Source organism: Amia ocellicauda, chromosome 16 (genome assembly GCF_036373705.1).
Source record: "Amia ocellicauda isolate fAmiCal2 chromosome 16, fAmiCal2.hap1, whole genome shotgun sequence".
Lineage (NCBI taxonomy): Eukaryota > Metazoa > Chordata > Actinopteri > Amiiformes > Amiidae > Amia > Amia ocellicauda.
Genome location: NC_089865.1, coordinates 25,507,458 through 25,534,100, shown reverse-complemented (window position 1 = coordinate 25,534,100; position 26,643 = coordinate 25,507,458). Strand labels below are relative to the sequence as shown.

Genomic DNA, 26,643 nt, shown 5'->3' with positions numbered 1-26,643 from the left:
CTGGCCCAGGTGATTTGTTTGTTTTTAATTCTGCTAGTCCCTTTAGTACCTACTCCTTATTTATCCTGATCTCTCTTAGGGTTTGACTGGACTGATTGTTAACCTGTTGCATGTTATCTGTTTTTTCTTTTGTAAAAACCTCTGTGAAATACTCATTTAGAACATTTGCCACATCTTGTTCCTTTTCCAAGATTTTTTGCCCTTTATCCGTTTCACTTCCTCCTGTATTGACCTCTTGCTGCTGAAAAAGCTCTTTGCATTAGTTTTAGCTCCAATAGCTATGTTTCTTTCTATTTCCCTCCTTGCGTTCCTGATCTCTTTCTTAAGATCTCTTTGCAGTTCAACATATTCTTTGTATTTTGTTTAATCTCTATCACTTTTATGTGCACTATACAACATTTTCTTTCTCTTGATATTTTTTCCATACTTCTATTAAACCATTTTTTTGGTCCTCAATTTGCTAAGTTTTGGTACATATTTAGTATATAGTATTATATAGTAAAGTAGTATATTCTTAAAATATAACCATCCATTTTCAACTGCATCTGTATCCAGTGTGCTCCAGTCTAACTCTTCTAAGTGCCGCCTCATACCTTCATACTTCACAACATTTTATCATGCTTCTTGCAGTACTAAAACTTGTATTATTGATTGATTTCCCCCTTGCTCCCTTTCCCGTAGCCCTTGACTGTGACCTAACATCTTGACAGCACTTAGCTCTTACTTTCCAGGATGTATGACCTCACTTACTGTACTTACCTGTGTAAATTGGAAGTTGTAAAATGTATTATACTTTGAACTGTTTTGTATGATGTAAATTTGAATTTGTAATGTTTGATGCCTTGTACTTTACTGTATTCTTGCACTTTGTATTGCACTTATGTTGTAAGTTGCCCTGGATAATGGCGTCTGCCAAGAATTGTTTTTTTTAAATAAATAAATAATAATAATAATAATAATTTGAAAAGATCAAATCAATGCATGCGCTCTCCCTTGTTGGTTCCCTGACAAATTGAGTTAGAATGCAGTAATTTACCATCTCAACCAATTCTATTTCTGCTTCTGTAGTCCCATCTGGGCTTTCCCAATCTATGTTTGGGAAATTGAAACATTATAACAGCCAAATCCTTGCTACATGCAGTTCTGATTACATTGTACAATGCAACATCTTTCTGAATATCTGAATTGGGTTGTCTGTAACACATTCCTGCCACTAATCCTTCGGATCTTATATTCAAAAGTTTAACCCACAAATATTCTGTTTCGTTACTAAGATCTAATTTGAGTTCTTCTGCCTCAATGTCATTTCTGATGTATAATGCTACCCCACCACCTCTTCGATTTTGCCTGTCTCTCTTAAACTGTGTGTATCCTTTCAACTTGTATTCATCCCCATCATTTTCTGTAAGCCATGTTTCCGTCACTCCTACATCATAGTCACACGCCAGCACCGTGGCTTCTAGATCTTGTTCCTTATACTCCTGGTATTGAGGTACAAACATTTCAGGACTTTCCTACTAGCAGTTTCCCTTTGATTTCTTTCCTTAGTGGAACATTTCCCATTGTCAGAGCTCCTTGCCCACCTGGTCTCTAGTTTAAAAGATTCTCAATTACTCTGCCCATATGCTCTCTCAATGCATTAGCCCCCCTTCTGTTTAGATGTAGACCATCCGGTTTGTACAGATCCCATCTATGCCAGAAGAAAGACCAATGACCCATAAATCTAAAACTCTCTCCCGTACACCAAGATTTCAACCACGTGTTAAACTTTCTAATCTCTGCCTGTCTCCCGGCCATGCACGTGGTATCGGAAGTATTTCGGAGAAAACTACCATGGAGGTTCTGCTCTTTACTATCTTTCCTAAGTCTTTAAATTTGTCTTGCAGAACCTCTGCCCTACCTTTTCCTATGTCATTGGTTCCAATGTGAACCATGACCATTGTATTCCCCCCAGCTTTGGCCAGTAGCCCGTCTACTAGTTCAGGGAGATCTGCAACCTTAGCACCAGGCAGGCAAGATACCATGCAGGTCTCCATATCACTAGAACACACTGTGTGATCTACACCTCTAAGAACTGAGTCTCCTACTATAACTACCTCCCTATTCTGGGGGGGAGTGGACACCATGGTGCTCTGGTGCTCAGCTGCCCTCCCCTCACCTTCAGAGCCATCACTCTCCAACTCGGTTGGAACCTGTTGGAACCTGTTGGGCATTTCTAGCTCTTGAGATGTCTCTAAGGGTTGTGCACACACTTTTCTGTGGTTTCGACCTACTGTAAACCAGCAGTTCTGTACACTTTCCTGCTCTAAGTTCTCAACAATGTTTGGCGTGCACACCATCTCTCTCATGGGCTGAGTGACAGATTCTTCCATATCACTAATACAGCGCCGATCAGCAAGCTCAACCTCAAGATCAGGGACCTTGATTTCTAGGATTTCAACATACAGTAGCATTAAGGGGGGGGGGGGGGTATTTTGATAGAGCATTTTAGCTCTGAGCTGAAGCTCTGATCTAAAGAAGACCTCTCCCCCAAAGTTATCAGATTTCCTGAGCTCATCGGCACGTGAACTGTTCTATATCAAAGTGGCAGTCTTGGGAGGATGGCACCGAGAATGGGCCAAATGGCTTGGAATCCATGCTGTGAAATGTCTCGGGAATAGGGCTTGGAGGTAATAAAACTCTTTGAAGTGGACGAGAGCCGAAATCCCGACACAGAGCTACGAACCCAGGCCAACTGGCATTTCCAAAAGATGGCATGGATTGACATCAGTCATAAATCGAGCCTCCTCCAATAGGACACTGGGGTCTGAAACTGAAATCCAATCTCACAAAATCAAGAACCAATCGTCTATTGATCTAACGGGCATAAAAGCTAGCGCACGGCATCTCTTTCTCTCTCTCTCTCACCTGAACCAGTAACCCACTGCCACAACTCAACTGGTAGCTCTGTTACCAGAACCGAAACAGGAAACCAACTAAGTCTTTGCCGGCAACAGAAGAGTTGCTGGGAGAAGGAGAATGAGCCGTACAAAGAATTCTTTTAAAGGACTTTATTAAGTAAAGAACTTTACAGACTGCGCATGCCCGCCTGTGCCCACCTGATCAGTGGAGTTTTACAGCTGGACAATTGACTAAGTCGACTGCAATACGAAAGTATTCAGTCATTTAAATAGCTATTTGAGTCTTAAGAAACTTGACCCGACAACTAACATGGCCCTGCTTTCCTCAAAGACTTTGTCTTCAAGTAACTACGGTGGAAAATCCTGCTTGCAAAGAAGATTTTGTGCACAACCTTGGAGCCTTCAAACCAGTGGAAAATCTGTTTGGAAAAGACTCTACTTTTGCGAAACCCCAACTTCCAGGTGCATCGACTGAAGTGGAAGTTATTGGACAAAGCCGAACCGGACTGCCTTTGTTCCAAACCACACGGACCTCGTGCCGTGTGTTTTTTATCTGATCCTGAAGACAGAGAGGCCTCTCTGTGACGAAGTTCAGATAAGTTAACAGTTTGGAGTTTATTATTCATGACATTTGAGAAATCAATTAGAAATGTTATTATGTGAGTCATAAACTTTAGAATGTGTAATATAATTTAGTATTTTCTTAAATATAAATGAGTGCTGCATTAAACTGTTTTGTTTGACAATTTTAGAAATAAAATCTGTCAACGCCGAGAAATATCTTCTCATTCCTGTTTAACTGTTTAGTCTGAAATTGACACACGTTAATAGACACTAGATTATAGGTGGCCCTGCCTATCCTTAATCATTGAACAGTAATCAATTAGGGAGAATTGTGGTTACAAGAACCCAAACGTAAATGAGACTGATATATGTAACAAGTTATTTGACTTAAATACTAATTTGCATTAGTTATTTAATGTCCGAATAACAATACTAATGAGAGACTCACCTTCATCTTACTAACCGGTATTGTAGTCAATGTGTTTGTAATTTTTTGTAACATTTTGTGTGTCATCATATGCGATTCCATGGTCTTTGATTTGGTCACGGAAGTGATTTGTCTTTGATTTGTTGATCTTGAGTGAATTTTAATTAGTTTTTCCCTTTTTGTATGACTAGTGTGGTGCTACATTTTATCTTTGTTTTTAATAAATTTGATAATTTGTATCTTTGGAATTGGTGTCTGCATCCAATTATTGCAGAAATTGAGTTCTACAAGATTACAGGATTCTTGATAAGGTGATACTTATTCACCTTATTCACTTCTTTAACTGAAATTTATAAGTGTACCTTACACTACAATGCTGGCAACGTTCACAAATGTAATCGTCTTGGATGAGTTCATCCAGGAAGGCAATCATTCTGCAAACATGACACTATAGTGGCCACATGCTTCTAAATTGTGCACGTTTTTTGGGGGGGCTCTTGGTTTTTGTCCCCTGGTCATCTGCTTGACTTTATTGTCACCAAGGAACAGCACAGCTCTTTCTCAACAGCAGCTTTAAGTACCCTTTTGTCTACCCGCCCCCAATTCACACCTTACTGGCTCCAACTGGATCCACCTGGCACAACTCACTTAACTGAAATCCTGCTGGTCCTAGACTAAATCACCTTTCCTTCAACCTATTTACGTTCACCAACTCAGCAGCTGTACTGAATTGACTTAAATTAAGGCAAACTACAGACAAGATTAACTTCAATTAACAATTAAGGCAGTTAAAACACAATCAGGAATGCTAAGACTTTCTGAAACTAGGAACACAACAAGATGACTGCCTCTCATCCGGACTGTCCTGTGTCTGTCTATGGCAACCTTTAAATCCTTCTGAGTGGGCCTCATGGAACCAAATGTATTTGTGGCCTCACTCTCCGGGAACTGTTTTAAAATCCAGCATCCACTAGTTTTCATCTAGCGGGGATGTAGTGTAAGTGCTAGGTAGTTGTGACAACAGTCAAATGTATATGTATTTATTGTTTTAATATGCTTTATATTATTGGTGCTCAAAAATGGGAAAATTAATTGTATCATTGACCGTACCGTGACTCTGAGACTACTTACCATTTAAACTTGTACGATTTTGCAGGAAATTTAACGCCTGAGGTGCAAATATATATGCATATGTGCCCCACCAGTTCATAAACCCACTGGCCACCACTGAGGTAAATATAATATGATATAAATAATATAAATCTGCTAAATCACTGTGCATATGTTTGGTGTTAAATTTCCACACGAGCGAGTTCCTAAGTGCTGGTATACAGCTGTATGAGGGCCACCAGGGCTGGGCACCTGCAGGTGGGAAAAAATATTTGAACCAACCACTACATTATTATTATTATAGAATAATATGATATGCTTTTCTATTTTGTCATTACATTTTAAAATTAAACTGGATCAAACTGATATACAATGGGAGTTTAATTTTTCATCCATGTTTCATGTTGTCTTCACAGATGTTTACTATTCTTGGAGATGACTGCACCAGGACTGTTTAAATGTCTATTCTACATACATTAAGGGAGAAAAATGCCACTTGCCAAATATAATAAATGACACACTCAACAAATGGGCTGGAATTTAAACCCAACTTTATTATCATACAGCAGAAATCCATTTCCCAAAACTGATTCAATTATAGATTTAAAAATAATTTGCACGAAAGTCACCCACTTTGTATAAAAAAAGGAATAGAAGTGAAACTGGACAAGGTCTGTTAGTCACTGATCTCTATTCAGATGACAGTTCAAAAAAACTTACTAGAAAAAACAGTTTACAGAAGAGTAACTCAAAAGAAAAACGAAGCAAATACAATAATGAAAACTATATGAAATGGTGTTGATATGCATTTCATTGATATGTGTTTTTAAAATCAAACTCAATCTTTCTTTGGCACTTTCTTGTGTTAAAAAGTTGAAAGAATTATTATAAACTGGCATTCTTACACATTACAGTCAAATATGACTGTTCAAAGTTCATATAAATAAAACCGCTATGGAACTGAAATATATTGTGATATCAATAGGCAAGTTCTTGAAGCAAGTCGATGAGGGATTGTGGGCAAAATATGTGATCTGTGTATAATAATATCATCACACACCAAAGGTTCTGGTGCTGATCATTATTTGTGTTTCAATCGATCTGTGCATACTTATTGACTGAGGAGCTCACCCAGTCTTCGTCGGTATTGGCATTCCCAGCTTGTGAAAGATGACTCGTTTTTTTCCTGAGCCTCTCTAATCACAATACACAATAACACACATGCAAGTTTATTCTCTAACATTAGAAAATACCTATCTAGATCTTAGCTCACCTGTGCGACATTCACGTTCACAGTCCTTGAGCCATCTATCTGCACCACACGCAATTCCCTCTGTGTGTTTCAACCAATCACACAACGAGCAGCAACCACGACGCTGCTGAGTGGATGATAGGTGTCACGGTCTCCCCTGTTTCTACCTTAGTTCACCACCAGAGGTCTCCCTCTCCCGAATACTAGTTTAGTGCTTCTCCTTTCCTTTATCCAGTTAAACCAGTCTTTCCACATTCTTCCCTACCAGGTGCACCTGTTCTGTCCTCCTCTCCTATCATTGGTCAATCCTTCATTCACCTCATTCAATCCCTCTCTCCTTCACAGTACTTAAACCCCTCTGTTTCCTAGATTCATTGCGAAGTCTTGCATTCTCTCCTGGATCATTTCTAAGCCTTGTTTCTTGATTGTCTTCCTGTGTATTTTTGACCTCATGCTGCCTTCTCTCGTTTACCCCTTTCGGATCTCCCTACTAGCCTGTTCGCTTGATCGTTTGACCTGGACTGTCCCTGTTTATGCTCTCTCGTTTTGCCCTTATTGGAATTATCTGCTTCAACTCTAAAAGCCTGCACCTGGATCCTTTCCTTTGGTCCTAGAGGACGTCACAATAGGAGAGTTTGCTGATTGTTTACTGCCGCCGCTGTTGTCAGTCAATCACGACCTCACGCTTTGGAGGAGAGATCACAAAATACGAAGGGCTTAAACGGATTTCAGAAAATAATCACTTAACATTTTCAGGGGGGCTGAGATGAAAGACAGGGGGGCTGAAGCCCCCCTACATAGGGTCTAGAATCGCCAATGCTATGAAAATAGTTTGCCAAATATAATTCCAATTTCTATATATTAGATCTACATTTAACATTGTACTGTAGTGATACAATGTAGTGTGTGTGTGTACATATACATATACACTCACCTAAAGGATTATTAGGAACACCTGTTCCATTTCTCATTAATGCAATTATCTAACCAACCAATCACATGGCAGTTGCTTCAATGCATTTAGGGGTGTCGTCCTGGTCAAGACAATCTCCTGAACTCCAAACTAAATGTCTGAATGGGAAAGAAAGGTGATTTAAGCAATTTTGAGCGTGGCATGGTTGTTGGTGCCAGACGGGCCGGTCTGAGTATTTCACAATCTGCTCAGTTACTGGGATTTTCACGCACAACCATTTCTAGGGTTTACAAAGAATGGTGTGAAAAGGGAAAAACATCCAGTATGCGGCAGTCCTGTTGGCGAAAATGCCTTGTTGATGCTAGAGGTCAGAGGAGAATGGGCCGATTGATTCAAGCTGATAGAAGAGCAACTTTGACTGAAATAACCATTCGTTACAACCGAGGTATGCAGCAAAGCATTTGTGAAGCCACAACACGTACAACCTTGAGGCGAATGGGCTACAACAGCAGAAGACCCCACCGGGTACCACTCATCTCCACTACAAATAGGAAAAAGAGGCTACAATTTGCACAAGCTCACCAAAATTGGACAGTTGAAGACTGGAAAAATGTTGCCTGGTCTGATGAGTCTCGATTTCTGTTGAGACATTCAGATGGTAGAATCAGAATTTGGCGTAAACAGAATGAGAACATGGATCCATCATGCCTTGTTACCACTGTGCAGGCTGGTGGTGGTGGTGTAATGGTGTGGGGGATGTTTTCTTGGCACACTTTAGGCCCCTTAGTGCCAATTGGGCATCGTTTAAATGCCACGGCCTACCTGAGCATTGTTTCTGACCATGTCCATCCCTTTATGACCACCATGTACCCATCCTCTGATGGCTACTTCCAGCAGGATAACGCACCATGTCACAAAGGTCGAATCATTTCAAATTGGTTTCTTGAACATGACAATGAGTTCACTGTACTAAACTGGCCCCCACAGTCACCAGATCTCAACCCAATAGAGCATCTTTGGGATGTGGTGGAACGGGAGCTTCGTGCCCTGGATGTGCATCCCACAAATCTCCATCAACTGCAAGATGCTATCCTATCAATATGGGCCAACATTTCTAAAGAATGCTTTCAGCACCTTGTTGAATCAATGCCACGTAGAATTAAGGCAGTTCTGAAGGCGAAAGGGGGTCAAACACAGTATTAGTATGGTGTTCCTAATAATCCTTTAGGTGAGTGTATATACATTCAGATTAGGTAATCATGCAGCAAACCTGGAACATTGAATTTTAAAATACCAAAGAAGATAAATATGGTTGATTTATAACATGTGGCACTCCTGCATGCTAACTTGACACAAACACCAGTTCAGTTCACACATGATGTTTCTATTTGACTTTTTCTCAATATTTTTGGAAGACGATTATGTCAAGGGTACACTAACCCGATGTCACATAGCTTGTGCTTAAAGCTATAAAAGCCAACTTTGTGTTTTATTAGAAATGTAAAACACAGTTGCACACGGTCTTCACACAATGTGAAGGATTTTCCAAAGTAGCAGTGCGCACTGAAAATGAGCATATTATCATATTGCTAGTGTTACAATCAAAGAGTCGTGTTTTTTCTGCCACCCACCAGTAATGACCTTTATAAACATAAAAAATACCCCATATAATAGATTTCATATATGCCTTGCATGTTTAAATTACCTTCCCATCTCTTAGTGACAACAAATTCTCCCTTCGGCCTCAGTGACAAAGGATAACAGGTCCATTCTTATCAACACTCAAACACACAATGGATTTCCCTATAATTAAGGAAACAGCAGTTTTAATTGGAAATGCTGTCAGGTATACTGAAGTTTTGCTGCTAAGATAACTGGGCAGGCATTACATTGTTACATTTATAAATGGAAATGGTGGGGAGTTTGCATGAATTTTGTTTAATTAAGGCTTATGGATTTTTTTTCCATTTCAAATTTGTCTTTGGCGGGGGGTGGAGTATAGGAACAAAACATGCAATTGGGAGACTGTTGTTGTTCAAATAAGGGAAAAAATCCACTTTACTGGAATTATTCAAAGACTGAATAAAGGTAACTGTCATTGGCTTTCAGCAACCGTTTGGTTTCTGGGAAACACGTCATTTTTCAACAACACAAACAAAGAAAATGCTCCTGATTTCCTGATATTGATGTTGACATCCTATTGATATATTTTTCCTTAAAAGTGTTAAAGGATAACCCACACAAGACAACACATGGGTCAATTAAAAAAGAGCACATAAACTCAGTATATAGAGTAACAGCTCTACTGAGCATTATAAACAACGCAAAAAATAAACCTACATTCGCAATGCCTATTCTGAAATATCCTGCTGTCCAATGTGATTGTCTTTTTACATTTCACTACCTGAAGTTGTGAATCTCTCTTAAATGTGTGTGAAGGATCTTATCAAAGTAACGGTTATCAACGCAGAGACTCTGGAACAAATACCTTTCTTGGCAAAAGAGATAAGAATTCAGATGTTTAGAAAGATGTTGTAGTGCTCTTGTTTCTGCTGTGGAGATGAAAAGAACAAATACTTAATCCAAATTGGGTGAGTATAAATGAGAAAGAAAAAGCTTTTGACTGAAAATGACAATGGTCACTGATACCAAACTGTACTTAAGGTAGACACATCCTCTTCCCTAAAGGGAGAGAAGTTATGACAACAATCATGACATCATACTTAGTTTAATATAAAAAATTAGTTTAAATCATGAATATGAAAATGATAAAGGTCTTTGTTGTTCATTGGACTTATACCTGCTCAGGTGTTAACTACGTATTCCCATTTACTATGATGTTACTTTCTTGTATTTTGGTGTAAGTTTAAGTTGAACAACAAATATTATGGTACGCTGTTATTGTAGATTTGCCCTGAGTGTGCAGATCACAAAGTATGTGCTATGGGAGTAGAGGATTCATGTCTTGCTCCTGGGGAATCTCTTCAGGAAGATTTATGTTTTACCTACAGCAGCTATGAGGCAGTGGCTCATAGAATAAACAGCCTTGCAGTGGGATAAGTGTGACGCTACATTAGGCAGAGTGTGCAGAGAACATCTGTCATTAGAGAGCAAACAACCACAACAGCATTCTGCTGTGACAGATCCAAAGTGTTAAACTAAATATTACTTTTAAATCATTAATTGCAAGTTATAGTTTGCCAGTGCTTTCTCTTCTGTTCTCAGTTACAGAGCAGTGTTGCTATGGGGCCAACTTTACTTGAGGCTAACTGCTTGAACTAAGTTAAACCCACCTTCGAATGGTCTATAAAATAAAAAGTGATAAAATCAAATGCCCACACCTTGAAACAAACATTCTTTGATCAATATTTTCTATTTCTTTAACCTGAAAAGCTTATAATGTACCAGATACCAGACTGGTACCAAATGTCTGGTGTGGGAGGAGGGATGTTGTTTATCTCCATATATAGTTAAGACGTGTCTCAAGCAGATAACCAGAATAAATACAATAATAATGAATACAATTAAATACAATGGAATCAATAAGACTGTGTGCCTTTTATCCAAGCAAGCGATGGCTGTGCTTCTTGCAACCCCCCTCCGAAATTGCTTCAGTTTGATTTCTGGACAATATTTCCTGTTATGCTACTGTAGAGGTCAGTTTGTGTTGGGCACTGCCTTTCAGTACAAACCAGATAGGTGAGGAACTCACCCCCCACAGCAATGACAAACAAGTCCCAGGATGTGATGTGACTAGGCCAAAAGACATGTTAGCATCTCAAAATGATTATGAAACTAACAGGACTGTGTTTGTGTGCAGCTGTTCTGAGCCTGTGGTCAGTAGTCCTCAAGGTACCTTTGCCTCTCCCTGTCAGACCTCTTTATCATATTGGGTTATTATTGCATTCAAGGTAGCTGGCTCATTAAAGTTCTTATCACCTTTTGGCACATCTTAGATTACACATTTAGACCATTCCAATCTTCCCTTTCACATTTTAAGTCTATTCAATATAATGTGTAAAATGTTTTTATAGTAATTTGGTCACATACACCGATCAGCCATAACATTATGACCACCTGCCTAAATTGTGTAGGTCCCCCTTGTGTAGGGCTGACAAAACAGCCCTGACCCGTCGAGGCATGGACTCCACTAGACCTCTGAAGGTGTGGTGTGGTATCTGGCACCAAGACGTTAGCAGCAGATCCATTAAGTCCTGTAAGTTGCGAGGTAGAACCACCTACCTCCATGGATCGGACTTGTTTGTCCAGCACATCCCACAGATGCTCAATTGGATTGAGATCTGGGGAATTTGGAGGCCAAGTCAACAGCTTGAACTCGTGATTCATCAGACCAGGCCACCGTCTTCCATTGCTCCGTGGTCTAGTTCTGCTGCTCACATGCCCATTGTAGGCGCTTTCGGCAGTGGACAGGGGTCAGCAGCCCCATATGCAACAAACTGTGATGCACTGTATGTTCTGACACCTTTCTATCAGAACCAGCATTAACTTTTTCAGCAATTTGAGCTACAGTAGCTCGTCTGTTGGATCGGACCACACGGGCCAGCCTTCGCTCCCCACGTGCATCCTTGGCATCCTTGAGCCTTGGCCGCCCATTACCATACTGTTCACTGCTTCTCCTTCCTTGGAAAACTTTTGATAGGTACTGACCACTGCAGACCAGGAACACCCTACAAGAGCTGCAGTTTTGGAGATGCTCTGACCCAGTTGTCTTGCCATCACAATTTGGCCCTTGTCAAAGTCACTCAGATCCTTACGCTTGCCCATTTTTCCTGCTTCTAACACATCAACTTTGAGGACAAAATGTTCACTTGCTGCCTAATATATCCCACCCACTGACAGGTGTCATGATTATGAGATTATCAGTGTTATTCACTTCACCTGTTAGTGGTCATAATGTTATGGCTGATCGGTGTATGAAGTAATATGTATCTGTTGATCATTGCATGGTTTTCAGTACCATTTAAGTACTTTATCAGTGCCAAAGAATTAAGGGAACAATCACAATATAATAGATAGACAAAGAGACAAATTGATATATAGATAGGCAGACAGATACAGACAGGTGACAAGTTAAAGCAAAAACCAGAATAAATGAGTGGAGGAACATAACGAATGCAGATGCCTCCAAACAGGTGTACTGCATGATACAATTAAGCAATTAACATCCTATCATGCACTATGGCATGTATAAAAATGCTGAGCAGGGCCAGTTTACCTCAATTTTGGATCAAGATGGCAAGAGGAAAGGATCTAAGTGACTTTGAAAGAGGGGTCATTATTGGGGCACGAATGGCAGGAGCTTCAGTCACAAAGACCGCTCAACTGGCTAGTGTTCTCGACAAGTGGTCCGGAGGCTCAGTTATGCTGTGGGGGACATTTGGCATGGTTTGGGTCCACTTCTTCCCTGAGAGGGAAGGATCACTGCAAATCATGACAGTTATTCTGAGTGATCACCTTTATCCTATGGTGAAACATTTCTATCCTGATGGGAGTGGTCTCTTCCAGGATGACAATGCCCCCATCCACAGGGCACGAGGGCTCACTGAATGGTTTGATGAGTTTGAAAATGATGTGAATCATATGCTATGGCCTTCACAGTCACCAGATCTCAACCCAATTGAACACCTATGGTAGATTTTGGACCGACGTATTAGACAGCGCTATCCACCACCATCATCAAAACACCAAATGAGTGAATATCTTTTGGAAGAATGGTGTTTCATCCCTTCAGTAGAGTATCAGAGACTTGTAGAATCTATGCCAAGGCACATTGAAACTGTTCTGGCAACTCGTGGTGGCCCAACACCTTACTGAGACACTTTATATTGGTTTTTCCTTTAATTTGTCACCTGTCTGTATATCACTCATATAAATACTCACCCAAGGATGTACAGACCTTTACTGATTATTTCTTCATAGTAAAGAAAATAAAACAAAAAACGATTCAGATGTGTTGCAGCTCTTACATGTATAATGTACTTTTCAGATCAAATGTTTAACTTTAGTTTTACAGTTAATGCAATGAAGAACATCAAACATGCAATTTACAATACATATTAATATAAAAGTGAAAATTACTACAATTACAATAACAAGTAGCAGAGTAGAAAGTAATTTCTTAAGGATCTGAACTGAACAACAGTCCTCAAGTATTAAGGAAATCCCATAAAGTTAAAACTGCCTGCCACTATGAAATAGGCTTAGGGGGATTGGAATTAAGTAATAGTGCAAGACCTCAGGGACTAAGTTGGTCCATGTATAAAGGATGGACTAAGGTCTTGAGTCTAACTACTTCTCAGAACTGTGTGCAGGTCTCCATCTCGATTCGTTTAATTACAGGAACCATGATCTATAATCACTCATAGATATTCAGATGTTTAATCAAATTGATCTCTAAATGACTGAATTGATTGAAACACCTACATAGCAGTTTGCAATGACATGTTTAGCAGCTCTTATCAATTGATCGACTTAAGGGCGACCCATAATTCCTGTTTGATCAGATTAGCCCTAGGGGAATAGATGGAGGCTACTGTGGTAGTGGGGTACAAAAACCCTTCAGACACACCTTACGCAACATATGCATGACAGGATCACCAATCTCCACATTTAAATATACTGTATACCCATTGCACTGTACTCTATTTGGAATCCACACATTTAGAAAACAGGACTTCTACAAACTGTGTCCTCATGAACACAGGAATAGCTATGACAAAAATAATTTACATTTAGTCTCTTTCACTGCTTCATACACACACCCCAGATATACAACGAAGGCAGACACCTTTTTCTTTGAACAATTAACAGTGTTAATGAGAGCGGTCTTAATTGTTGTAGTGTTTCCACTATGCTACTCACAACTCGGCAGCAGCCACAATTAACAATGCTTTCCAAACAACTACATCTGAAAACAGGGAGACATTTGTTCTGCCAGCATTGTTGCACATCCCTGCATTCATGCTGGCTAATATTATCAGTAGCAAACAGATCCACACAACTGAACAGCATTATGCTGAATCTCAGCATGCAGAACGGAGGGTCTATAATGGTTAAAAGGTCAACATGCATACATTCATTCTGATAGGGTAATTCTACATAATTTTTTTGAGAAACTGCTATCCACATATATTAATAAAATCCCTGTTTACAAGGCATGGTATAGCTATTGAGTATGCATAGGACTCTATATACAAATTTAAATCCTTTGCAAATATGATCGTAGGTCTGTGCCCTCAAATCTACAGGCCTAAATTAAGATGCATCTCAGTAGATAAGACCTAACTCCATCTGGCAGCAACCTAGGGGCTATAGCTGAGTTTGGAGTCTAAGCATGACTCTGAAACTCTGAGATGGTATACAGTCCATGCTTTGAGTTGGTGAAAATGAGCAGGAGACGAAAGTACCCATGAAAATATTATACACTTGGAATTTAATGACTACACAATATAATAATAATTGCCTTTTTATTATAATAATATGATAACCCAGCTTTTGTTTAAAAATGATAAAACATTAAAATGATATGCATTCCACATGAGTTATTGTAAGCGCTAACGATTGTAAATTAAATACTCTCTTCACTGTCCAAAAATGATTTTGTTTGAAAAATGTAAATTCATGTTGACAATAGTTGTATGCCAGGACAGGAATACAGGCAGGCAGATTGACAGAGGCAGAGAGAGAGAGATAAGAGAAATAGACAAACCAATAGACTGACAGATGGGTTGATAGATAGATTGATAGATAAGACCTTCACCTTCACCTGGGCTTCAAAGCTGATCATATAGGTATTTGCTCATATGTTTTTCAGCATTATTTAACTCAGATCAAATCCACTTTGAAGGCATGAAAACTATAATCACAAGGATTCTCACAATCCATAGATAGTAGTTGCTTGTAGTGTGGACTTTATCAGGAACCACAGTTCACGCTCTTGTGTGATCATGGTTTAGTGGACAACTGTATACATGAATAAATTAAATGGTGACATTAAATTTTTTAAGTTTTAATGTGTGTGGGAAATAACTAATCCTTTTGAACTTTTCATAAACCCCACCGACCACTTCTGTGTGTAGAGCCATTTAACGACAAACCACTTCAGTCTTCCCTTTGATTTCACCAGTAGGAAAATAATCAATTTGAAGAGGTTAATAATGAGCCAGAAAGAATACCAACACAATCAAGGCTTCTGACTACCTAGGAAAGCTCAATTGCTTTTTAAAGCAGCTGGGGAGCAGCGGATTTCAAATATTTTCAGAAACATCAGACAGAGGCTCTCACTGTCTGCCCAGTGTTTAGGTGTGGTACAAAAAGAGGGAGTGGGGGAGGTGGCATGGGTCATTCCCACTGAAGGGATTGACAGGGGTGCCATGTTCAAAAATCATATAGTTACTCTTCAGGTTTACCACTTGTGTTCTGTACATTTCCTTTCTTAAATATGAACTACAGCACCACCAAACATGTCTCTCGTATTGTAGTTCATCTCTTAATTTTATTCACTGTAATGGGTGGATTGTTACCCCTGTAATGTTGTGTATATGTAGAACAGTGTATGTTTGTAAAGCCATACAACATTACATTTGAATTAAGAAGAAGAAGAAGAATCTAAACCATTATTTCTCATTGTCCAATTAGGATAAAGTCCATTCTCTTTGGGCTCAGGCTATTTAAAACATATCCCACTCATTTGGCATGAATGGCATATGAAAAATGTAAAGATCACACATTTCTACCATATTTGTTAAATGTATTTGTTCTGTATGGGTGGGGATGTTGGCACATGTCTTTGTCTCTAGAAAGTGTCTACTAACATTTTGCTTCTTAGTTCTTTTAGTTCTGGTGCTGACCAAGGTACTGAAGTAACACCTTGGTCAGAAACATGTGCCCAGAAAGCTCTGACATTCTTGCTGCTCGTTTTCATTCGGGAATGAGTGAGTTGAGAGGGAAATCCAAAAACTGAGAGAAACACTGGTTGAATACAAAACAATTGAAACAAAATGCACACTGCACCTTTTAAAACCACCATCACTGTGGATCTGCTAGTTGAAGGGGGGGAAGTACCTCACATGTTAAGTACAAACAAGCCCAAAGAGCTAAGACAACTACAGCTAAAAGAATATCTACCTTCCCTGGCATGCAGAATAGTAAGTGTACACTTCATGTTAGCAGCCATTCACTTATGTATTCAGATCAACATGCACTATGGTTGCCCATAAGATTAAGCATGGCTATACCACAAGTGTCGGTTTGCAACACTGGATTTATAACAACACAATCATTATTGTGCTTTCAATGGATGTACAGTAATTACTCTGTACATTACAGCGTATGAGTTCACTTAGTCATTGTTTTTGAATTATTAAAGACCTAGTAATGTTGAAGTTGAGATCCACATTTAAAGAGTTGCAAATAAATGCTGAATTAAACAGCTTTTTAGTTTAATTAAAGACCCTTTCAATAACTGAGAGCTAAATTGGAGTCAATAGACAAAAGACTATTCTGGCAACAGGGGCTAAAATACACGCATAGCTTCAGACTGCTCCCATAGAAAACCAAAATAATGTCTGGCAACTACCAGTTAATCTGCGCAAGGCAGGCCCAGTTGAGATGGTGATTACCCAGTTAAAGTTGCCCTTTAAGTGAGACAGATGTGCCAATTGGCAGAGTACCAGTCAGTGTACAATATGCTCCTGCAATTGTATCGCACTTACTCTTGATATTTCTCTGTTTAAGGCCTAGACCAAATCAAAACATTGACCTACAACTACAACATTAGAAACTTGTACATTATCAAGTTTTGCTCTATATGTATTAAAATAAATAAAATAGGTGTCTGGCAATACATTAAACCACATTAGGGTTCAGGTTTAATTTGATATAGCCCTACGTAACTAAGCATTTGTGCCTTTCAATTAAGTTAGTACTATATACATATAACAGATCATGTGCTTTGAATATTGCTGATTAGTATTTTATGCATCCACAATGTTTTTACTATTTCCTATCCATTTCCAGCTGTAGAATATATAATATGCAAGATAAAATAAAGACTGTATCATACACATGGATAAAATGGGAAGAATAGCACAGACAAATAGGTGTTTAGAACTCTACAGCTATGTCATACACAAATTAAATCAAGCAGCTGAACTGTATTCTAAATATTATGTATTAGGACACACACACACACACACACACACACACACACACACACACACACACACACACACACACACATATGTATATATACATACACACACAAATCCACATCCTTATCCTACAGATCCTTTGCCCTAAGATGTATTTTCTACTGCTGATTTAACTGTTTTGCTTTGTATGGCTTAACTGTATCTTAAAGCTTCTATTTTAGGCTATTATATTTTAGATTATTATTTATTATAGAAATAATAGGGTTGTTTAGTAACTGCCTATATTTACTATTTATTATTATTCATTAGCTTAGGTGTGTAAAAAGGGTGTTTCATTTACATCTGGGGGGGTTGGGTGAGATTGTGTAGGTCAGTGGTGTTTCTTTATATTGCTTTATTGGGTGGTTCTTTTATATGGCGTGGTGTATTTATTAGTTGCCTTATGAGTGAGTGGTTTGGTTTATTTAGATTAATGTTAAATTCTCCTTTGAAGTGTGGGGTGATTTTCGTATGATTTGGTGTGTATTGTGACTTACATTCAGTGAGGGTTAGAGACTGCCTCTGACCTTGCTGTATTCCCCATAACCCAAGTATCCCTTTCTATTTTTATATGATGTACAAATAAATGAATATATTTTTATCAATTGTTCTCTGGCATTCTGTACATTTTACCTTAATTTATATAGTAAAATTGGTCTCCTTCTGTCTTGGTTTAAACCTGTAGACCTTACCGGGTATGAAAAGGTGGTGGCAGTGAACCCAACAGTTAGCACACACACTGGGGAGTGGGGGGGCGTTACAGTATTATCGAGCAGTCAACACAGCTCTCATCATTTTCTTCCACCCACATGATGTTTGAGTTGGCAGAAGCTGCACTAGAGCCAATCTGGTTATTATTCAACGTATGGTCATTTTACAAATCTGCCTGACCAAAGAGACGGACTGTTGGACTCTACTCTGGCTATATCTGCATAAACGCGTCGGTCTATTTTTAACTGGGTGTTACCTTTGAATAAGAACAGCGTCTTGTTTACACTAGATCTGTGCGAGCAGCTGTCAGCTTATAGTTTAATTCTGGTTTTATATGACACTATAGTGGTAATTAAACTATCACTGAGCTGTGTTGACGACAACCGCGTCCTCCCCGTCATTTTCTCCACACAGGTCTTTCAAATATGACTGCTCCTCCCTTTCTCCAAACCACAACAACATGTATGTGACGCTGTTTTGACATGAAGGTATCTTATGATATCTGTCTGTATTATCCATTGTTTCGAGTACTACATCATCATCATCATCACCATCATAATAATAATAATGTAAGGTAACCAGGATTTAATCAGTTCCGCCATAAAACTATGAGTAGAATTAACCATACATCAAACTGCGAGAAATCAACATTACATACATGTACAGTCATTTTCTTTCCATGTGTTGTAATCCTAAACATGTGTAAAGGGATAATCTACTTAACCAATCAAATCGGTACGGTGGCTATAGATTCTTACATAGTAAAGTTCACTCAATCTATTTTATTGCTCTCTCTTGCGTCGTACAGAACTGATTGTTGCAACATCCACCTGAATCTGAAGTAATAATAATAATAATAATAATAATAATAATAATAATAATAATAATAATAATAATAAATAAATAAATAAATAAATTAATTAATTAATTAATGTAGTCATTTTACAAACACGTGTTAATTACACTCGTCGTTTTCTCGAGTTACTTTTCCCACAGATTCTTATGCGACGGACACGTCTTGTTATTTTCCTCTTACCGTATCTATTGCTTGACATCCCTAGCTGGTAGCAGACGGTCATCAGGCACAGGACACTCCACAGCCGCGGGTGCTTCATGTTTCCTAGTGGTAAATGCTAAGGGGGTTTGCTACAATTGCTTTAAACCTTCATTTTGGATGCAAGTAAAGTCACTACACTGGCAAAAACACATGAAATCCCAACTAACTGCGCTAAACCGGAGGAGAGAGGGACTCAAAACCCGGGACACAGTGACGCGGCTCCGGAGCTGGAGTCAAGCACTCCTCTGATGGAGACCCGCAGTGACGTCATCCAGAGGAGGACCACAGCATCTTCGTCGTGAAGGAGGAGAGACGGGTTGAAAAGCAAAGATTTAGGACTTGCGAGTGACTTGTGCAAATGCATTTTTGCAGGTTTGTCGGACGCTAAAAAGATAGTGTTAATGTCAGGGGCAGTAATGCTATATGCTATATCGGCATTGACATATACTCGTCGCAACGGGTGGGTTTTCCTGATTTAATCTGCCTTATCTATATGGAAAGTAAGGGGGCTGCCTCGCAGTGCTCTGAAACAGGTGGGATTTTAACTTCTCAGTAAAGCCGGTGTATGCAAAGCAGTTCCCAGCACACCCACTCACCCACTTTCCATTAAATGAGCTCAAATCGTGTATTTTTTACGTTATATATATATATATATATATATATATACATGCATTTTGTTTTCTGTAAAATGATGGGTGTATTCTGTGTAAAGGCGGAGTTGTGCTTTATGTGAAATTGGCTTGTTGTCTGAATGGTGCTGGCGGACGACTGATGCTGTGAACAGTAAAGGGGCGAGGCTGACTGGCTGCCCCTGCCAGTGCAATGCATAAATAATACAAAACAGAGTAGTTCTATGAATACCACATTGAAAGTATATTTCCTTTTTTTTTTAAGGTATACTGCCAACACCTGTTTCACAATTCATCTGCACTATATGATCAGCTTGATCAATACATTATGGTTCTATTTTACATTTGCATTTTGCGACCTAAAGAGGTTATTAATGTACAATTTATTCATATTTGTATTGGGGGTAACTAGACAGCCAGACATACAGATAGACGTATAAAAACTACACGAAATAGTAGGCCTATTTGGGAAAACGGTTTTCTTAAACCAATAAGTAACTGTGGAGGAAGTATAAATGATAAAGTAACCCGGATTATATAGGCGCCAATTAGTAATTGGTTAATTGCTAAATGCACAAATGCATCTATCCTCTTATTATGCTAGTAAAGTTTTTTGTTTCTCAGTTTTAAGTCAATCATTTTGCTATTGACACGATTTCTGAAAATGCAATACATTGGAATTGATCACCCATTGGTGCCTTAATGCCTCGTGCTAGAAAAGCAATGCATATCTCTAGTATGTCAAGTGTTTGCATCCCAGTCTGAATTGTGTACATGTAAAAGTTCAATAGAGTCAAGTCCTATTTGTAGACAGTGTCTGACGTTAACCGCAGCTGGCATACAGATGTTTCCATCCACAGCGTGACGCAGCTTGGTAGCGCCGGAGGGTGGCGTCTCTCAGCAGCTGCGAGAGAGAGCTCTACACACAGACAGACAGCGCTCCGAGCGGCAATGAGCCTCTCTGCTGCCCGCCCGCGGTCATCCTGCACGGTGTGTGCAGCCTCGCCACCTACAGTAATTATTTACACATTTGAGACAGGCTGGCTTGTAAAGCTTGTCTCTAAACCCACATTAACCAGTGTTTAACTTGAACATCAAATTGACACCATAGCTACATTACAATAACACCTTTTTCATGTTTTTATTTATGTATATTCATATTTTTTCAGTAATTTACCTATTTCCATGTGGTAATAAATGTATAGATCCATAATACTGATCAGCTCTAACAATTAACTTAGAAATCAGAGGAACAGCTGGACTAACGCTACTTTAAATACATGAATCTAAGCAATAGCCACATCATAGTATTGACACAGCTGGGTTAGCTAGTTCCTCCTCTGGTTTATGGCTTGCTTAAATAACTAATTGTAAAACTACTTTTTATTCAATTAATTTCCTATTTGTAATAACTGGTTTGGCATAGTTTACTGATAATGTTAATGTTTTTGCTTGCCAGCTCAGCTGATGCATGTCAGTAGTTGGTGTGCCAAGGTAATTCCTGGTGCCCACACCAGCCAGTCTCCCCCAAATCATCCTCTGCACCTTGGGGTGTGTGTAATCTGCCCCATAGGCTCCCACCATGTGAGGCATAACTTTAGTATTTTATAATTGTATATAGACATACTTTACACTGTAACTATACTCTATACAGTGTGTTCTCAGCATCGTGGGCTGTACTATACTGTTATGTCTCAATGTCTTGCTTCCCTCCCTGCTAAACCTGGTAAAAAAAAAAAACATTTCTTGGATGATGTGCTTTATTACATCCTACTACCTTCCTGTGCAACCTGATGTGGAAGGTTGGTACTGAGGCTTAATTTCACAGAATGTAGTTACATATAATTATGTACCTATATAGTGTACATTACCAGCTTAATACACTGCCATACACCATTATATCTCAATCTCAAGCTTTCCACTGGTGTGAAATTTACTGGTAAACTCTCTCCAGGGATATGCTGTATTTTCTTCTGGTACCTTCCTGCGCCTACTAGTGCTGCAATTAGGTACTCTGTCAATTCCTTGGGCCCAGTTGTTCAGAAGTAATCTGATCAGATTTCGGCTATCAGATTGGATCAAATCTTGAAAATGGGTTGTTCAAAAGAAAAAAGTATTCTGAAATCGGATTAGATCACATAATCCAGTCTTGGTTTTGATCTGGATCCAATGTTCAGTATGTGTTGTTCAAAACTTTTTAGAAGGATTGGGATAACTTTGATCCAAAAAATCAGGATTATCCTGATCCCAGCAGAAGGGTGGATTTCAGGAACAAAATGTAATAAAACTTTACTTGGTCAAATAATACAACATTTGTATCATGTAGTATATATACATTTATTTATATTTTGCACTTGATTTGTTTAACCGTTACAGTGATAAAGTAGATAAAGTAAACAGTAGGCTAACTATTAAGCCTTTCAGTACAGTAAAGTAGAAAAAAAAAAGATTTTGTCCCCATAAAATAATCCGCCAAACAGCTGTCAATATCAAACAAAAATAATATATTTAATTTTAACTGTCATTCATCACTGTATATTAATTACAATGACACAATCATCAGAGATGAACCAGTCAAAAGTAGTTTCTAACAATTGCATCCCTTATTGCACGTCCAGTCAGTCCCTCATTCTGAGAGAACGCCGGAGGTTGGTCTGGGTCTTCAACAGGCTCAGGTTCATCATAAATGTCATCACAGATCTGGATTTGGTAAGTTTGTATCTGGATCAGGGTGATCCAATCCAATGTTGCTTTGAAAAACTGGCACAAAAGTAAGAAGGATTTGTTTTCATGGTTGTATATATTTCTATGTTAACAACATGATGTGCTGCCCTACACTATTATGTCTCAGTCTTCAAATCTTCCACCAAACCAGCTTTCCCCTGACTACTAGGCTGTATTTCTTTTCCGGTACCTTCCTGGTGTTCTCTAGGGTGACAGTGTTGTACTGAGCCCTCATCTTCCTCAATATCATTATATAGTGTGTTGATCAGCCCTGTGTTCTTCCCTACACCGTCAGCTTCCCACCACCGTGGAATTTCCTGGGCCATGTTTTCCTCTGGATGATGGGTGGTGCTGCTTCCTAGTAGCCTCCCGTGTCCCTGATTAGACAGTTTTCTACAGTTGTATACAGTCTTAAATATCTTTTGACCTTTATACTGTATATTTGTCAACATATGGTGGAGATTCAGCTGTACCTAAACCTGACATTTTGATATGCATGTATACCAGCCTGCCATGATATCAGCCATACTGGGCTGTAACTGGTTGAATGTGTCTAGACAATCCCATCCTCCCGCTTGTAGATTTTCTGCAAACACAATGGTTCCATAGACTAAATGGTAACAAACTATAATAATGCCGATTTCTATTTATTCAAGGAGACTATGCTTTTCATGAGAGCTTTCCTTATTTCTTCCCATAGAACACATTTTCTTGCAGCAGTGCTTCAGTTGTGCCTCAATCACCATAGTCATTCTGTACTCCAAATAATAATTTTGTGTATAATCACAATACATTTTACATACATATGGATAGGTAGATGAATAGATAGATACACATACACACAATGACAGAATAACATTTAGATATTAATACATTTAGTGAAACAAAATATCCTTTTCAATTTTCACATTAGATTCTATTGTGGCAACAAAATAAAGGTGGCAATTTGCGGGAGCTTTAATTTGGTTTCCCTGAAAAAATTAAAAACAAATTCAGTTGGGTAAAAAGAGCACAGTCCTGCCGATTCCCTTGCAGAGCAACAATATGACCGTGTTGCTGGTCCTGCCTCCATTCAGCAGGTGGCCTGGGCTTTGTTTGCCCTGGAGTGATTGACAGCTGAAAGGTTCCCTTTCAGGTCTACAGCTGCTTTCCCAAAGTGGGCCAGACAACACAGCTGTACTCCCAAAGGGACTGAGCCCCAAACGATACCAGCAAAGGAGCTGCAATACCAGGTGGAAGAAAAGAACAGGCCACTAACTCGCCACACACTGCCATGCACGAAACAGAAGGCTCATGGCAACCTGTTCAAATGGGGAAACAAAGAGCAGTAAAATATGCCTACAACCAGGATCAAATGTGACTGAAGTTTGATTACTGGCCATTTTATTTTTCTTTCTATTATTTTAAGTGTGAAATTAACAAGATCACTGACTGGTCAACGGAAATTTGGCCTAATTTGAGGTTTTAGAAAGTGTTTTTTGAGGCTGTGTGATCATTTGAAAGGTAAAAAATAAAATAGTCCAAAAAGTTGTATCACTTAAAATGTACTCAAGGTGAGGATTTACCCAGAAGTCATAGGCTAAGTTCAAACCATATCAAAGGTCTTTGTTATTCACTGCTACTGTCAACAGACATGAACACAAGTAGTTACTTTCATTAAAAATATATACATATGTAAAACGTCTTAACGAATAACTAAGATGAATAGTGAATATAAACACTTTACATTACCATGATCTTTAAACATTAAGAGTCCAAATCTTCTGCAACATGTAAGATTGCATACTTATTGATATTCCAAAATACAGAATTTTGAACAGCATAAACCTCAAATACATTGGTGAAACCAGAATTCTAAACTGTGTTCCTCAAGCTATAATGTCCCTACAGAAACAAGTGATTGGAGATATTGTAATCCAAATGCAAAAGTGGTCCGCTAGTTTTGTCAGCTGCCACCTAGTGTATTTTTCAGGAAATGGTTGTTGTACTGCAGAAGATCTATCGTGGGAATTATTGTATTGTTTATTTTCCCCAGGTATTGTTCTCCTGTTTGTAAACAAAACAAATACAACTAATTTGAATATGAACCAGTTGGTGTGATTTGTTTTTAAATTGAATTTGACTATCCCATTTTTACTTTATTTCTACTATTAATGTATTAACTGACATAGGTATCAATGTATACAGTGAAGTTTGAACTGAATCACTCTTAAGAACATAAGAAAGTTTACAAACAAGAGGAAGCCATTTGACCCACTGCGCTTGTTTGGTGTACATTGCTAACAAAGTGATCCAAGGATCCTATCCAGTCTATTTCTGAATGTTCCCAAATTGTCACTTCAACCACATCGCTGGGGAATTTGTTTCAGATTGCGACACCTCTCTGAGTGAATAATTGTCTCCTGTTTTCTGTCTTGAATGCCTTGAAGCCCAATTTCCATTTGTGTCCCCGAGTCCATGTGTCCCTGCTGATCTGGAAAAGCTCCTCTGGTTTGATGTGGTCGGTGCCTTTCATGCTTTTGAAGACTTGAATCAAGTCCCCACATAGTCTCCTCTGTTCCAGGGTGAAAAGGTTCAGTTCCTTCTGTCTCTCAGTAGGACATTCCCTTCAGACCTGGAATAAGACTGGTTGCTTGCCTCTGAACTGCCTTTAGAGCAGCGATATCCTTCTTGAAGTGTGGAGCCCAGAACTGTACACAGTATTCCAGATGAATAAACTACCTTGCTCAAGAGCACAACAGCAAGAAAGGATTTTTCCAGATGTTTCAGTACAGATTAAGATTTCCCAAGGGTTTACCAATGTGTAAGGGCAGTGTATAGGTTTATTATTTACTGTAACATACTTAAATCTCCCCACCTATATGATAAATACAAAATGTAATACACTGAATTGAAAGTGCTGGTCTTACTCGTGGATAAATCATTTACAAGGGCACTATAGTACAAAGCAAATGACATTGATAGAAATACAATAGAGTTCTACAGATACTGATATACTTGAAAGCCATCACACTCGTTCAAGACGCCAGACTGCATGATGGGAGATATTCAAACAGCAGTGTGAGTCACTAAAGCTGTTGGCTGTTGTGTCACACACAATTGTTAGAGACAAAATCCACAATTTGGGTTTAATTACTCAGGCATCCTATAAGTACAGTCGTTTCTGTTGTGCCATGTTTTGCAGTAATGACATTTCTCCCGCAGCTACAGGTGACTCCCGACAGACAGCAGGTTTGAAGCAGCAGTCCTAGTCCGACTTGTAGCACTTACAGCTGTAAACAAACCCAACAAAACTAAAATAACTGACTCAAAACCCATTTGCATTCAAAAGGTAATTTTATTGACTGAATCAATCTTATGCAGAAGGATCACAGACCTTTCCCAAACAAAATAAAGACAAAAAAAGGCATCTATAGTCAATCATTCTAGATTAATATCTCGCCTCCTCTCGTCTAATGTTGCAAGCCCCCCTGACAATGCATAGAGGTCAGTAGCGCACAGTCCTCAGCGCAGGGGCGGTGTGGACATTGTGTCAGTCGCTGTGCCAGCATCCGTCTGCTCTAATGTATGGTCGTGTTGCTCCAAACAGTTGGGAAATGTTCAAAGAAACCCTGGGGTGGGGGGGACAAACATAAAAAGTGTATAAGCAACAAAATAATCTGACTTTTCTTAGTATAGATGCATGTAATGTACACGTCTATAGTAGTATTCAACTTTAGTTTGCAGTAGTCATGTCATGTGCAAAGAGGGTCTGAATGTAGTATGTGGAAAAAGTATTAACATTACAGTTTAACAATGATTACAGTTTTCGAAAGGTGGTGTTATTGTTGCTATACATTTTAAATAGTATAATAAGAAACAATACATATATGCATATGTGGCTAGTTTGGTTGTGTGCATTGATCTTTTTTTCCCATTAAAAGTATAATCTGCCAAAGTGAAAGTGTCAGAAACATGTTTGTGATTAACATGCAATCCACAAATTATTTCCCAACTTCAAAAGGGAAACATTTGCCAAAGCAAGGTTTAAAAAGGAACAAAAAGTGTAAACCACATATTTTTGTATAGCTTGGGACGTGCACATACATATAGAATATCAACGTGCTATCCTACTATCAAAGGAAAGTTAGTTAGAATATATATAT

At 38.8% G+C, this 26,643-nt stretch overlaps 2 protein-coding genes across 4 annotated transcripts in view; both read right to left on the bottom strand.

Annotated features, from left to right (window-relative positions):
- LOC136711559 (receptor-type tyrosine-protein phosphatase-like N) overlaps positions 1-19,551 on the bottom strand; it is a 141,201-nt gene extending 121,650 nt beyond the window's left edge. Inside the window, exon 1 of one of the 2 annotated variants that reach the window (XM_066687892.1) lies at positions 19,125-19,551. In XM_066687892.1, the coding sequence (XP_066543989.1) occupies positions 19,125-19,203 (79 nt within the window). In that variant the 5' untranslated portion in view covers positions 19,204-19,551. The remainder of the gene's footprint in view (positions 1-19,124) is intronic. The other variant, XM_066687891.1, reaches the window with a different exon arrangement.
- Positions 19,552-25,815: 6,264 nt separating this feature from the next.
- The window catches only part of dnpep (aspartyl aminopeptidase), a 41,922-nt gene continuing 41,094 nt past the window's right edge, over positions 25,816-26,643 (bottom strand). For both annotated transcript variants that reach the window (XM_066687661.1, XM_066687663.1), the window contains exon 16: positions 25,816-26,109. In XM_066687661.1, the coding sequence (XP_066543758.1) occupies positions 26,059-26,109 (51 nt within the window). In that variant the 3' untranslated portion in view covers positions 25,816-26,058. The remainder of the gene's footprint in view (positions 26,110-26,643) is intronic.